This window comes from Fistularia commersonii, chromosome 28 (assembly GCF_037954325.1).
Source record: "Fistularia commersonii isolate RoL2024-O1a breed Wild chromosome 28, RoL_Fcom_v1.0, whole genome shotgun sequence".
NCBI classification, from domain to species: domain Eukaryota; kingdom Metazoa; phylum Chordata; class Actinopteri; order Syngnathiformes; family Fistulariidae; genus Fistularia; species Fistularia commersonii.
In genome coordinates, this window is record NC_141311.1 from 1,314,454 (window position 1) to 1,329,425 (window position 14,972).

The following is a 14,972-nucleotide window of genomic DNA, read 5'->3' on the forward strand; positions in this document are numbered from 1 at the left end:
GGTGGATTCGCGGTGGCGACCCTTGAAGGGAAAAGGTCAAAGGAAAAGACACTTTTACACTTCAGAGTTTTTTTTTTTTTACTATTTTTACCTCGTTTTGTCACAATTTCCCAAGCACGGGATCACTGAAGTACATCTCGACGGGCCCGTATTTAAAGTCGTGTTTCCTGACCCAGGCAGCACCAGATGTATTTTGCATAAACTATTAAAAAATAGCTGTCGCTCGCTTGTCCCTGCACAGCTGAAGGCGAGATGAACGTGCCAGGAATGAACTCTTCACGCTGTTTCTCCATCGGTGAGATGAAACTCCGCCAGAATAGAAGCTGATATCCCTTTGTGAATATGCAGCCTGCTTTTCCTCTTCTCCCGGCCTACGATAAGAGCAGCGCTGCTGTCGGGCTGAGTGAAGAAGGCTGTTTTAGTTACAAGCGTAATGGTTTGATAAGGATACTGATTTGGGAGGGGAAACTAAAAAAAAAAAAAAAAACACAAAATGTGCTTCTACTGCCCCCTAGTGTTGGTAGAAGGAAGCGGAGGGACAGGAAATCAGGCGGGAGGAGAGGAGTTTATGTTCAATGTGTATGGTTTCCATGGCGACGCGTTTCGTCGAAGCCAAATTCCATTGTTGAGAAAGAAAAGCGGCTTTATTTTTAGAGGCCAAACCCAATTTTCAAGCAAAACAACCGAGGTCGGACGTCCCGGCCAAGAAGAACAAGGCTTCGGGCCTCCTGCCACGCACCGAGGAGAGGCGGCGGCAGGATCGTCCCGGCTCACTCCGGGCCTCGCCGCGAGGAGAAGCTCTCAAACTGGGAAAACGCTCAAAAGCCTCGCCGTCCCGCCGCACGTCTGCCCTGGGAATTAGACTCCGAGACGGTTCAGGCGTGGACGGATGGAGGTAGAGGGATGCTGAACTCAGAAAACCCGGAGAGCAAAATTTATGGATGCGTCAACAACTTTTGCAGAAGCTAGACTCCTTTCAGGGGTTTATTACGGTCATAGAAAACATACAAATCTGCATTTTTAAATAAACAATATCAAACACAAGAGAAAATAACACCGGCACTGAAGAAGATGTGCTCGGAATGACCACACGATGCGTCGGACTGAGTCCACGTAGTCCGAATGCGCGCTTTCTCTATTTCCGGCTTTTATTCCGCGCTAGATGGATGACGTTCAATGCAGAAGGCGGTTTAAAGAATTACATTCAAATTCTAATATAAGGCAAACTCAGCACCATTGAAATAAAAGTAAACTGCAAGCAGGCACTCCAAGCCCTTTCAAAATAAATTAAACACTTTATTGGAGTTAATAAGACATTTAATTGGTGGCAGATGCTTGAGGAGCTTCGCGCGCCAAAGGCCTGCTATTTAATAGAGTTAAACTGCGATGCTGGAAATCCCGTTTGGGGTTTCTGGGCTGCGGCATCTGCAGGCATCGCGTCTGATTCTGGAAACGACGGAGCGACGTCACGTCTGGAAACGTTTGCTACTAACGGTTCTTTTTCTAGAGCCGATCCTTTCATTGATACTCTGTTGTTGCATTTATTTCCAGCTCCGAAAATCCCCTCCCGTTTAATGAATCTATTTAATCATCCACTGCGCTCTTCTGTTGACATCTTGCGTCGAGGGTGGCTCTTCCTCCTCCCTGGGCGGATTCCCCCGGGAGGCCTTCCTCTACGGAGCCTCCATGTTCTCCTGTCAGGAGCTTCACGACGCTGTCCAGATGTCTGAATGACAGGGTGAATGGTTGCACATCTATGACATACCAGTGAGAGGTTGAATGTTGTTCGTCATAAATGTTGTATGACATAAATGAGCGATTTAGGTGTTTATTTATCACGTGTGAATGAAAGGGCGAGTGGTTGTATGTCTCTGTAAGACGTGCAAATGAGAGGGTGAATAGTTGCGTATCTGTGACATATGAATGAGAGGGTGAATGGCTGGATGTCTATATCACGTGTGAATGAGAGGGTGAATGTTTTTTTTTTTGTCCCTAAATGACATAAATGAAATGGTTTGTGGTTGTACGTCTCTATATGACATTGAATGAAAGGGTGAATAGTTACATGTGTCTGTCTTCTTCTTTGGGCTTTTCCCTTCAGGTGTCGCCACAGCCAATCAACTTTCTCCATCTAACCCTATTCTCTGGATCCTCCTCTTTCATTCACGTTCTTCTCATTCACACACATATATTCTGTCTTGCTGTGACTAACTTTCGTTCCTCTCCTTTCCAGAGCAAACCACCACCTCTCTAGATGTTCCTCTACCTGTTGTCTGCTCTCACTACAGATCACAATGTCATCTGCAAACATCACGGTCCATGGAGATTCCTGTCTCACCTCATCTGTCACCATTGCGAACAAGAAGGGGCTCAGAGCTGATCCCTGATGGAGTCCCACCTCCACCTTGAACTTCTCTGTTACCCCTACAGCACACCTCACCACTGTCTCACAGCGAGCATACATGTCCTGCACCTGTCTAACATACTTCTCTGCCACTTCAGACTTCCTCATACAATACCAGAGCTCCTCTCTCGGCACCCTGTCATATGCTTTTTCTAGGTCTACAAAAACACAATGCAGCTCCCTCTGTAAGACGTGCTAATGAGAGGGTGAATAGTTGCATTTATGTGACATGAATGAAAGGGTGAATGGTTGTACGTCTCTACAGAATATCATGTTTGAGTGAGAGGGTGAATGTCTGGATGTCTCTATGACATGAATGAAAGGGTTAGTGGTTCTATGTCACTATATGATGTACAAATGAGAGGGTTAATAGTTGCATATCGTCACCCTCTTAAAATAAATGACTAAATCATTATTTTACAAAAAAAAAAAAAAATTGCCTCCTCATGATGCTGACCACCTCTGGAAAAATTCCCTACATCCTCATTTAAACAGATTGCGCCATTCTACCCCTTTAGTAGAAATTGCCCATGTCAAGAGTGTGTCAAATGGTTCAGTTTTTTGTGTTTCCTGAAAAAATTTTAGACGATTATTTTAAAAGGGTGACGATATCTAGGAAATATGAGTGAGAGGGTGAACGGTTGTACGTCTCTATATGTGTCTCTGTGATGGAGCGCCCAGTAGCAACTGGGATAGACTGCAGGATCAATGAATGAATGAATGAATGACAATCATTTTCATCATTTTTTCATCATTTTCATCATTTTGTGTTGGCCAGCGCTCACGACCAATCGCCCGACCGATGCACGCAAACATGTCGCATAAGTTTTAAATGCACAACGATCTGGATCTGAAGGCAGAGTTGTGAGGCACGGTTGTGTCGAATGTGCGATCTCCTAGCTTGTGGTTGTTAGCAGATTCTCGAGCTGTGTGTGTGTGTGTGTGTGTGTGTGTGTGTGTTGTTTCAGCATCCCAGTAGGCCGAAACATTCAAAGTCCAGGGCACTGCGAAGGAACACAATCGTCTGAAATATCTGTTGAGTCGGTCGTCGCCGGAGACTCGGCCCTCCCAGTCAGCCCAGGGAGTGCTGCTTCTTCAGGTTGTCCGACCGCCTCACTCGCTCCTCCGGGGTTTTCTTGTACCAGCTCCTGGAGGGGAACCCAGGAGACCACCACGCTTCGGCTGAACGCTCACATGATATATCTATGGGTATGTAAGGAGGCACGGACTCACCCCTGCCTGCTCAGCTGGCCGGTCACCGGAGGCTTCTGGCCTTGAGCCGACTTTGGGGCTCTGAGGAAGGAGAGATGAGCCCAATGCGTGTCAAACACTGTTATTTTTTGGCAAAAGCTGTCGAATTCATCTCCAGAACTGCACCTGTTGGTAGTCGGGCTCTTTGGCTTCTGCTGGATCTTTCTAGCCGGCGCAGGGGATTCACCAACCCTGGAGGAAGGTGCCAGAAAACAAGCATCAGAAGATGTCTGGGGTCTTCTCAACAATCAGCTGCATTCATCTAGCCTTCTCCTCAGCATCCTCTTCCCCTCCATCCATACAGCTCCTCTCTGGTCTTCCTCTGGATCTCCTCCAACCTCAGCATCCTTCTAGCCAGATCTTCACCATCCCTCCTCTGTCCACGTCCAAACCATCTCAGCCTGACTTTAACTCTGGAACATCTACCATGTGCTGTCCCTCTGATGGACTCCTTCCTGATCCTCTCTCTCCTCGGCCCCAAAGAAGAACCTCAACATCTTCATTTCTGGTGCCTCCAGCTCTGCCTCCTGTCCTCTCCTAAGTGGCTCTACCCATGCTTGTTTCTCCACTGTTGACCCTCAGTAATTGAAATCCTCCACCTTCTTCATCTCCACCTCCTGTACCCTCCCGTTCCTCTTGGATCCCTTTCATCCACCCGCATGTATTCTGTCTTGCTGCAGCTAACCTTCAGATGTCTTCTTCCCAGAGGATACCTCCACCTAGATGTTCCTCCACCTGCTCCTTGCGCTCACAACAGATCACAGTGTCATCCGCAAACATCAGGAGATTCCCATCAGCCTTTGCATCTTCATAGCCAACAAGAAAGGGCTCAGAGCTTCTCCCTGATGCACTCCCACTTCCACCTTGACCTTCTCTGATACTCCATCACACCTCACCACTATCCCACATCTAGCATACATGTCCTGTACCACTTCGATTCGCTTTTCTGCCGTTCCAGATCTCCTCACACAATCAGAGTTCCTTTTTTGCTCATCTGCTTTTCCTCAAAGGTACCATGAAGCCTTCTTGGAGCGTCTCCATGGTCGTCTAAAGAAGAGCATCCACGACACGAAGCTTTCATCACCTCTTTTTCCTGTCCATGGATCTCTGCGTGGCAGCGGACAAAGCCCCTCTCTCCTTGGGAAACTTGGCTTTCTCCTGCAGATTGAGCGGTTGGGGTTATCTATTGGTGATATCTACCTCAAGGTGGGCTCCCACCAAAAAACGCTCACGGCCGCAGACTAAAAACTGAAAGTCGGAAGGAAATTTTAGTTGTTTTACTGGAGTACAAGGCACATAAGTATAATCTGAGCGGTCTCGGATGAGTCTTTTCCTAGTCTTGGGGCTCACGACAATATCAAACACATATCAACACAATCAACTCCGATAGATGAGCTCCAGCAAAACCGGAAACAGGAAAGTTTGTGGACAATCGGTCACCAGAGCGGTATTGGTGGCAGAGACGGTAACGGTTAGCAGTGTGGATTAACGGGAATGTGAAGGACTGATTAGCGTAGAGCAGGGGTGCCCACACTTTTAGCTACTTTTCAAATGACCATGTGAAAATGCTGAATCATTATTTATTGATATATCTACTGAGTATACTTAACACAATAAATGTTTGTGGATCCTGCATAACTCCATGAGTACTTTTTTGGTAAATACCTCATTATGCTGACTTGAATGGAGTCAACAACATAGTTGAAGTTAGCTGGGAGAAAAATAACTGCTGGGATTTCGGTTCCTTCACCTTTCTCCTTCTCGACTCACTTTTCAAAGGGAAGTCAGTGCTGTAGTTTTTATGAACGGTCTGAAAATGCCGCTCCACATTTCCCTTTTTCGGTATAGAAATGACAGACCGGCAGATGAGGCGAACGCACTTTGAAAATGACAGTAAATTCCGTGATACGTTTTAGTCTTTTTACTCGATCCGGCTCCCCCACTCATTTTTATACCCATAAGTTTAGTAGACATAAATTGGAGGCTAACTTGCTAGCTTGCTAGAACACGCCGTTATGTGCACATGCGCAGTGACGCCCCAGAAAAGGTCCAATCGGACACACCGACTAGCTTTACAATCGACCGGTAGATCGCGATCGGCGTATTGGGCACACCTAGCCTAGAGCGTCCAGAAAGAGGAGCTCAGTCTTGACACCGAAAAGAAAACCCAAAATAGCATCGATTTCTTATGGGTGCAGCTGGTTACCATTTCCCGTAGCTTCCTCTCAGCCTGCAGCTCCCGGTCCTGCTGCAGCAGCGACAGTCGATCCTCCAGAGGGACTTCGAAGAATATTTCGTGGACATCGTACAGGGCCGCTCGTAGCTGAGGGACAAAAGAGACGGGAAAACATCGTCGTATTTTCCTCGTCTTAGCTTCCGGGTGGCCACGGGCGTGACGGCACATCGGTACCTGCGCCCTGACCCTCTCCTGCAGCGATATGTCCTGCGCCGACAGAGGATCTCTCTTCGGTGGAGCTTCGGTTTGGAAAGAACGGATGAACTCCTGTGTATCCTGAACACACACACGGTTCAACACTTGCATGCCACGTGAATGACATTAGTGTGTGTGTGTGTGTGTGTGTGTGTGTGAGTGGGGTCTCACCAAAACAGTCTGACGCAGGTGTTTAACCTTATCGGTTCTGAGCAACCGTCGGACGAGGAAGCCGCGGACGATGGCGCCGATTCGACACAATGCCCTCTGTTGTTCCGCGGTGAGAACCTGGGAATGTTTGCATACGTGACAGCAAAAGTGATTCATGGGCGTCCGTGTCCTCCAGATCAGGAAGGTTTTTTACTTTAGTTTTAAATGATCTGCAAATGATCGGATTGTTTTTTTATGCGGATGGTTGGAAAAACAGCCTCTGTTAAAAAGTAGAACAAACACTGAGGAAAACCCAGTGTTAGAAATCACTTTACTGACAGTTGACTTGAGAAACATCTTTGTCCACTAGGTCAGTGTTTTCCAACCTTTTTTGAGCCACGGCACATATTTTACATTAGAATAATCACACGGCACACCACCAAATAAATATGTCAAAAACATTTTTTAACAAATTAGAATGAAACCGAAGTCTCAATTTACTTAGTGTGAAATCTAATATATCTAATATCTGTAGATTCGTCAAGTTGCAAAGCAAATTTCCCACTGATGTGCAACTTTTCCAGAACACTTTTTTTCAATATCTGAAGACATGTCATCAATATGTCTGAAAATGGTATTATTGGAGAGAACTGGCTATTTCTTTATCAACGCCAGAGCCGAGCTTTTCTTCTCCGATGATTTTGCCGGCAGGTCGTATTAATGTTTTGCTGTTTGGATTTAGAGACGAGTTCAGCAACTTTATAGCAGCTTTCACTGCTTTCTCACTGGTCTTGGTAGTTTTCAACAACGCTGCCTGTTTGTTTACGCAGATACAAGTACTTTATATTTTAAAAATGTATCACGCAAAGCGTCACTAATCACTCTGCTACACAGATGCACAGGTTAATTCACTACCCGTTGCCATGGAATGGTCACGCTGCCCACATAGACATAGGAAGACACATTATTTGCGTTGGATAAATTATTTTCAGACCAATCAGGTGAAAGCGGGCATTTTTCCACGGCACACCTGATGATCTCTCACGGCTCACTAATGTGGTTGGGAAACACTGCACTAGGTGTCGCTGCTGCAGCGGCTCCAGGGGAGGAACCGAAGATAAAGCAGCTCACATTGATTGGGTTCTGATTACAATGATAATAACAAGAGACTAAATACAAGCTAACACTTGCTAAACTTGGCTGCTCCTCAAGGCCAGAACATGCAGCGATCGTGATCGACCGCCTCACATCCGACTTGATGTGTTAGCCAGATGTGAAATTGTTATTTCCATTTTGCAAATGTATACTGATCCAACAACACAATGTAACTCCAAGTCAATCACACTTGTGTGAAATCAAACTGTCCACTTAGGAAGCGACACTGATTCATTTTATTTGTTTTAAGGACGTTACATCCATGTTGGATCAGCCTGTCGTGTGTTTTTTCACTTTAATTTGGAGTGTGACTCTAAATCCAGACCTCCATGGGTTCATACATTTGATTTCCATCGATAATTTTTCTTGCCAGCACATCCAACTATGTAAATAACAAAGTATTTCATTCACTTAGATCTGGGATGTGTTATTTTAGTGTTCCCTTTATTTTTTGTCTCTCACACACCTGACTTAGCCTGGCACGAGGTTTGCTAGCAGCCCACGTTGATCCCCACAGATAAACCGGCGGGACGGAAGGGGAGGACACACCGGAGCTGACGGGACTGGGGAAACCTGGGGAAGGAATGCCGACATTCAGAGTTTTATCAGAGAGTAAATGCGATATACGAGTTGTACGAATCCGCATTGCGGCATCGCCACTTTTGCGGTGACGTTTGCGCAGTCTCGGAAACAACGTCTCCAACTTTAGCAACCGTATTTTGCGGACTATAAGGCGCACCGTATTATCAGGCGCATTATCAATGAACGGGCCTATTTTCATACATAAGGCGCATGATAAAACATACGGTATATAAACGAAAAAGTCGAACTTAATTCGAGTCATACACTGGTTTAATAACCCAGCGTTCCATTCCATCCTCTAACTGCTTGCTTCCTCCACTTCTGTACCGTTGATTCATTCTTGTTGTATTCTTTGGCGGCTGCTCTTTTCCCATCATCTCCTGTATGACTGATAAATGCCTTGAGTTTGAATTCTGCTTCGTAAGCATGTTTCTTAACAGGTGCCATTTTTTGGGAGTCCTCATACACACAAATGTACGGTCATGTTCTGTTGAAACACAGAACGTACAGCTATCACAAAAAGTAAGAGTGCTACGTACTGTTCTCTGATTGCCACATAGCATTGATTGGCGGTCAGTAAACACAACAAGAATTCATTTATAAGGCGCACCGGATTATAAGGTGCATTGATGATTTTTGGGAAAATGTCAGGATTTGAAGTGGGTCTTATAGTGCCAACAATGCGGTAGCTTGGAATTTGCACAAAGATTTAAAAATGTTTAGTGCTAACTGTAAATTTGAGATTGAAGGATGTGCTAATGTTATGACTGTGAGGTTCAATGTCATGGAAAAACTCAAAGCCTGATCTACATTTTAAAAAAAACACAATTGTTTCCACGCCGCACCCGTACTTTGTCCTGGCGAGCGCTCGGCGGGCGTCTGGGCGGGGCTCGGCCCCAGGCGGGGGGGGCTCAGGACGGGAAAGCTCCGCCTCCCAGCGTCCACGCTCAGGGGCGACACACACTCTTGCTGCCCCATCAGCCTTCTTTCCGTCTCCTTCAGCTCCTAATAACACACACACACACATTCATTGGTTTTGATGTGGATGGTATTTGTTCAACTTTGACCTCGGTGACATGCAGTCAGGGGAGGCAGGAGAGGCCGTGCCTCACTTGCCAATCTTGGAAAGAAAAAAACTGTCAAATGAAAAAAATAATTCTGGTTGTATTTATCAGTGATTTTCACTAGAAAATAAATTTTTCATTTCACTTCACCAGTTTTAGATTGTTTTTGATTCAAAATGGTTGGATTTTCACATTTACTCTTCAAATACTGAGAAGAGACGTGCGGTGAGGCAGCCGACTGTCAAGCCTCAACGTAGATGCTGCTGGCATGCTCTGCACTAAGACTCCAGTGCTGTCTTGTTTGTTTAAACATGTTTAAAAAAGTGTTTAAAAATGTTGAAAAAAAACACTTTTCTATCGGAACAACATTTCCGATTTGTCGACAGCAGTATGTGTGTGACTAGTTTCTTGTGCTGAGCGTTCATGAGGCACATCAGTCAGTGCCTCACCAACCTCACTGCACATCACTGATGCACACAACGGCATTGCATCTCAAATAGTGGACACAGCCCACACTATTTGTAGAGCTTGCCATGCTAAGATAATATACTTCACTAATACTGCTAATATGAGGAAACACATTAGCCGATGGCACGCTGAGCTAATGTTAGCCTCAGCTAACTATGAAAAACAGTGACTCAGCCCAACCAAAGAGAGAAGCCAGAGGATAACTAAGTGCAGAGCAGCTTTCACAGCAAAGGACTTCAGGCCTTACGGCCTCGTCAAGAACGCCAGTTTTCACCGGCCAGTTAAGACCCCGCATCGTAAAACTCATTGCTTCTCAAATAGCCTGAACGTGCTGATCGTGTAGCATTAGCTCTATGGTGTACGTTTTTTTCACACAAAAGCTAAGACGTGGAAATATGACGAAGCGTATGTAGCGCTTAGCTTCACTGAAGCTACGGAGGGAGACGAGGAGTGTGTTTACTGTCTGGAAATGTTTGCAGCAGACAGCATGAAGACAAATAAATAAGATATTACACCCCGATCACGCTGAGAAGCCGCTTGAGTTTTTTCAGCGAAAACGCGCGGAATATTGCCAACAATCATCCCGGAAAGTTATTCTTAATGCAAGTTGATCTATATTTCCTTCTTTTTTCTTTTCTTTAGTGATAATATGGATACAGTGTGGTGCAGAGGTTTACACAGAACTATTTTATGGAGAAATTATCCTATTTATAGTTACAGCGGTGGAAAGGTGGAGGACACAGTGGTGAGATGATCTACAAACACTAACAAAGACCAAAACACAGGAGGCAGAGCTGGAGGTCAAAGAGATGGAGATGTTGAGGTTCTCTTCGGGAGTGACCAGGATGGAGAGGATCAGGAATGAGTCCATCAGAGGGACGGCAGATGGTAGATGTTTTGGAGAGAAGGTCAGAGATGGTTGGATCACGGACAGAGGAGGGATTGTCAATATATTGGCAGAAACATCCTGGAATTGGACGTCTAGAGCAGCGGTCGGGAACCTGTGGCTCGCGAGCCATATATGGCTCTTCTGGTGACGGTATATGGCTACCTGAAAATTTTGAGTTGAAAAAAAAAGGTTGGAACTGATTTTATAATACTTTTGATATTTTTTCATAATACTGTGTCATTTTAAAATAAACAGAAATTAGTTTTGAAGATAAATTTCACAGGTCACCCGTCGGTCAACTCGGGAACCGATGCCTTCCGAGCATCCGGGTCATTGTAAAAGTGAAGAAATCAATTTTATCAGATAGCCAACTAGTTTATCCAACGGAAAAGATGGCGAAAAGAAAAAAAGACGATGATGACCGTGCGGTCCAGGCTGCGTGGACGGAGGAATTTACATTTGGATCTGCGATATGACCAAAATGTAATCATAAAATTGCATTGATGGAACGGTCAAATATAAAGAGAGGCTTCGAATAAATCCATGCGGCACCAGAGATCGCATTAAAAGTAAGACATATTTAATTTATTATAGGTTAAAAATACTATATGGCTCTCAATGAAATGTATTTAGAAATATTTGGCTTTTATGGTTCTCCCAATCAAAAAAGGTTCCCGAACCTCTGGTCTAGAGGAAGACCAAGAGAAGATTTATGGAGGTTGTGAGAGAGGATATGAAGGTAGTTGGTGTGAGAAAGGAGGATCCAGAGAAAAGATGGAGAAGGTTGGTTCTCTCTGGAGATCCCTGAAGGGAAAAACCCAAAGGAGAAGAAGAGGAGATATTAATTTTTATGAACGTATTACCGATTGCGAGGAGATTTTAAAACAAGCAGGTCGGAATGGATGGAGAAAAGTGTCAGAGATAGAAGATTATCAGCCAGAAGCAAAGGAAAGATGGAGGAGACAGTGGGGAGGCCAGACATGTATGCTCTACAAACAGTGACAATGACCAAAAGACAGGAGGCAGAGCTGGAGGTCAAAGAGATGAAGATGTTGAGGTTCTCTTTGGGAGCGACCAGGATGGAGAGGATCAGGAATGAGTCCATCAGAGGGACGGCAGGCGTTAGATGTTTTGGAAAGAAGGTCAGAGATGGATGGGTCATGGACAGAGCAGGGAGAGTCAATATATCGGCAGAAACATGCTGGAACTGGAGGTCTAGAGGAAGACCAGAGAGGAGATTTATGGAGGTTGTGAGAGAGGATATGAAGGTAGTTGGTGTGAGAGAGGAGGATCCAGAGAATAGATGAAGAAGGTTGGTTCTCTGGAGATCCCTGAAGGCAAAAACCCAAAGGAAAAGAAGAGGAGATATTCGTTTTTATGAAAGTATTACCGATTGCGAGGCGATTTTAAAACATGTCCGACGCAAGCCGAGCTCCTGGGAGTCATTTTCAGACGTACAAGAACTACAGACAAACCAAACAACGCCAAAGCGTCCACTTGGGCTTGAGGAGCTGAGATTGTGTGGTTCATCTTGCTGACCAGAAGGAGGCACTGTTGCTCTTTCTCCTGCTCCGCCAGCAGCAGCGCCATCTGCAGGGCGTGTTCCTCCTCCAGGCGCCGCTGCATGTCCTCCAGAGCTCTCCTCTGAGTCTCCCCCGCTGCAGACAGAAACCTTTCAATTTCGATGCCGGTTCCGTCGAATCAAACGCTCTTTTTGAATTCCACGGGAGAGATTTCGGGGTGCGGTTGCGAGGCTCACCTGCGTTGCCGGCCGTCGGAGAGACGGTGGCGTCGCGCGGAGGCTCCTCGGACTCCGTCCGGAGTTTGACCTGCGGCGGCTCGGGGGTCGGGCCGGGCCTCGGGAGGCACGGCGAGGGGTTCTCCGGATCATAGTGGTTCGCAGAGGCGGCGGCGTTGCGACCGCGGGACGACCACGTGACCCCGGCCATGAAGCGAGGCAACCTTTCCTGGCTGCGGTCGATGTGATCGCCTCCGGGGCGCGGCTGGCTGTCCATGGTGTGGCAGCGGCGGCGGAAAGCGGCGGCGGGGAGCTCTTGGTGCGCGACGGGGCTGGACGGGGCGTTTCCACAGTGGCCGGACCGATTCGGGACGTCCTTTCCGGAAGCGCCCGCGCCCTCCGCCCTCCTGGGAACCCCGCCGCCGCCTTTCCCGGACCTCCCGGGGCTTCGGGGGATCAGATCCGCCGGGCTAATGGGGAAGGAGAAGTGGATGTTGCCCGTGGAAACGGGCCTGGGTTTGCGTTTCTGTGCGCGGCGGCAGACGGAGGACTCCGGACCCGGGAGGCCGACGAACTGGTACGGAGTTTGGTTCTGGATCGGGATCTGCGGCAAGCCGACCGGGCTGCGCCGCAGGCTGAACCCGACGTCGGCGTCGCGGTTCCCTCTCGGACTCGGGGTCCGAACGTCCCCCTCTGGCGTGGCCTCGGCGGCGTCGGGCCCGTGCCGGCGCTGCTCTTTCTTCACGTACTCCCTTGACTGCTTGAGAAGGCTGTCCAAACTAACATCCTCCTCCTCTTCCTTCCCCTCGGCTTCCTCCTCGGCCCGGCAGCCGTTCAGAAGGGGGGCGTCGCAGGGCGGGCCGGACAGGAAGCCCGGGTCTCTGGCCAGTCCGGGCCGGTCGGTGACCAGCGTGTAGCCGCCGACGGAAGCGCACTTCGCTGCCGGCGCCTTTTCCTCCTCTTCGCTTGGTTCTTTGCACGTTTGCTTCTGGAAAGCAAAAGGAAAATGAGCGATTCTTCGGTCTCCACCGGCAGGATAACGCTTCTTCTGCAGGCGTCAGCCGTCTTCAGGACGGCATCTGGAAAAATGACTAACTGTAATCACAACAACGGCCAGACAGGCCGGCTGTTCCGCAATCAGGAGCGACGAGCCGGCCAAACGAGATCCACGTCGGGGTTAAAAATAGCCGAGCCTTTCCGGAAACGCGTGGAGTCGGTGTGAAAGCTCCTCACCTGCAGGGAGGCCTGACCTCCAGGCTGGGGTCGGGGTCCGGGTCGGGGTCCGGGTCGGGGTCCGGGTCGGGGTCCGGGTCGGGGTCCGGGTCGGGGCCTCTGCCGGCACTGCAGCGCCGCCTGCGACCAAACCTCCCTCATCTCAACCCGTTGCTCGGCATCCAGCTGCATCACACACACACACACACACACACACATGTCAAAATGTGTGTTTGTGCCAGAAGTGTGTACGCTGACATTCCTTCCATGGCTTAAAACATCGGTGTCATATTTCCTGCCTCTAAAGGGGAAGCTGAGGAGCATCACGTGCTTCCCCTTCAGCGCAGCAGCGTGGAGTGTCCGTGGAGGTTCGGTCTCACCAGAGGTGGAAGCACGGCTCTGCCGTGGAACCGGATGACGGAGCGGGCCTTCGCCGCCGCGCCGAGCGGACCGCACGCCGTCCTCTCGAACGTCCCCTGGTCCTGCAGCGCGACCAGGGTCCGCAGGCGGAACTCCTCGTAGCTCTCCATCTCTGGACCCGGGCGGAGACGCAAACCATGTAGAGACCTTCAGCGGAGCGGGACGGATGACCTGCAACAGAGGAACGTCTGTCCGCTCTTTAACCGCTCCATCACATTCCTGACATTCCTCTGCAGCAGATGACTTCTATTTCCATCTGCGGACGCAGAAGGTTCAAGATCTTCCCGGGTGTCCGCAGGTCAGTGAGAAGGATAACCCCCCCCTCCACACCTCCATCTCCACCTCCACCCATCACGGGGACTTCCAGTCCGCACAATGGTGCCGGCGGTCGGGAGGTCTCCTCCCGCCTTCCCCCGCAGGAGGAACATCTCGGTTCTTCTGCATTTTCTTTTTTTTAAAATCTGGTGAAGCCGGAAACACGAGCGCCACGCCTCACAGCGCGCCGGCGGCTTACCCTCACGGAGGACGGCCACCGCTGCGTCCTTCCCCTCCTTCTTCTTCCTCTTCTTCTTCCTCTTCTCCTTCTCCTTCTCCTTTCGACGCCCGCCTTCCTGAAACGGCGTCGGCTACGACGCGGGCAGCATGCGTGTCTCCTCAACCACGGGTTCCATCATCATCATCCCCTCCTCTTCCTCCTCTTCCTCCTCCCCAATATCATCATCATCATCCTCCTCATCATCATCTCACACGGCTCTTCCGGTGCTGCAACAGCGCCCCCAAGCGGCCGCCGCTTCCCATTGCGACCTCTGCACGGGACCTCGCTTGACATCCCATAATGTTATCCGATACGTGATGATCCAGAATCATCGTGCAGCTTCGCGGGGTGCGGGGTGGAGCGTTGCGTCCCGTTTACAGCCTTATTACCGTGTAACACCTCGTTTATTACAGTGTAATAAACGTGTAATAAGCACATCTCTCCACGCGCTGAGAGAACTCGATGAACTTAACAGCTTCGAGCATTTGCAGTAAACTCAGCGTGAGCTGAAATAGCTTCTGTACATAAAAAAGTCCCTTCAAGATGAAGCTGGGCGACGTTGTGTATAACAGATTCTTTGTTTCTGGCTCTTTAAGATGTCCTCGTTTGGTTGCCGTGTCGTTGCCGGGCTGTAATAAACAAAATGAGCGTGCAGATGTAAATACGACGCCTT

The 14,972-nt window shown here is 48.5% G+C and overlaps 1 protein-coding gene across 2 annotated transcripts; it reads right to left on the minus strand.

Moving 5' to 3' along the window:
* Nucleotides 1–954: 954 nt before the first annotated feature.
* Nucleotides 955–14,522, minus strand: ccp110 (centriolar coiled-coil protein 110). Of its 2 annotated transcripts, none has more exons than XM_086176398.1 (14): nucleotides 14,279–14,522; nucleotides 13,725–13,935; nucleotides 13,366–13,530; nucleotides 12,154–13,120; nucleotides 11,934–12,052; nucleotides 8,819–8,978; nucleotides 7,858–7,964; nucleotides 6,258–6,374; nucleotides 6,066–6,167; nucleotides 5,862–5,978; nucleotides 4,740–4,813; nucleotides 3,782–3,847; nucleotides 3,638–3,697; nucleotides 955–3,552 (listed from the first exon to the last, which is right to left on the minus strand). In XM_086176398.1, exons 2-14 carry the CDS (start codon nucleotides 13,872–13,874, stop codon nucleotides 3,477–3,479), a joined length of 2,280 nt encoding a protein of 759 aa, XP_086032524.1. In that variant the 5' UTR covers nucleotides 13,875–13,935; nucleotides 14,279–14,522; the 3' UTR covers nucleotides 955–3,476. The 2 variants fall into 2 exon arrangements, with proteins under 2 accessions (XP_086032524.1, XP_086032525.1); XM_086176399.1 differs by having other exon boundaries at nucleotides 8,825–8,978; nucleotides 14,279–14,520.
* Between the last annotated feature and the right edge of the window lie 450 nt (nucleotides 14,523–14,972).

Coding starts and splice junctions, on each gene's coding strand:
- ccp110 (XM_086176398.1), bottom strand. CDS start 13,874: ATGGAGAGCTACGAGGAGTTCCGCCTGCGGACCCTGGTCGCGCTGCAG. Junction 13,531..13,724: donor GAGCCGTGCTTCCACCTCTG/GTGAGACCGAAC, acceptor TGTGTGATGCAG/CTGGATGCCGAGCAACGGGT. Junction 3,848..4,739: donor TCCATGGACAGGAAAAAGAG/GTGATGAAAGCT, acceptor ACCTTCCTCCAG/GGTTGGTGAATCCCCTGCGC.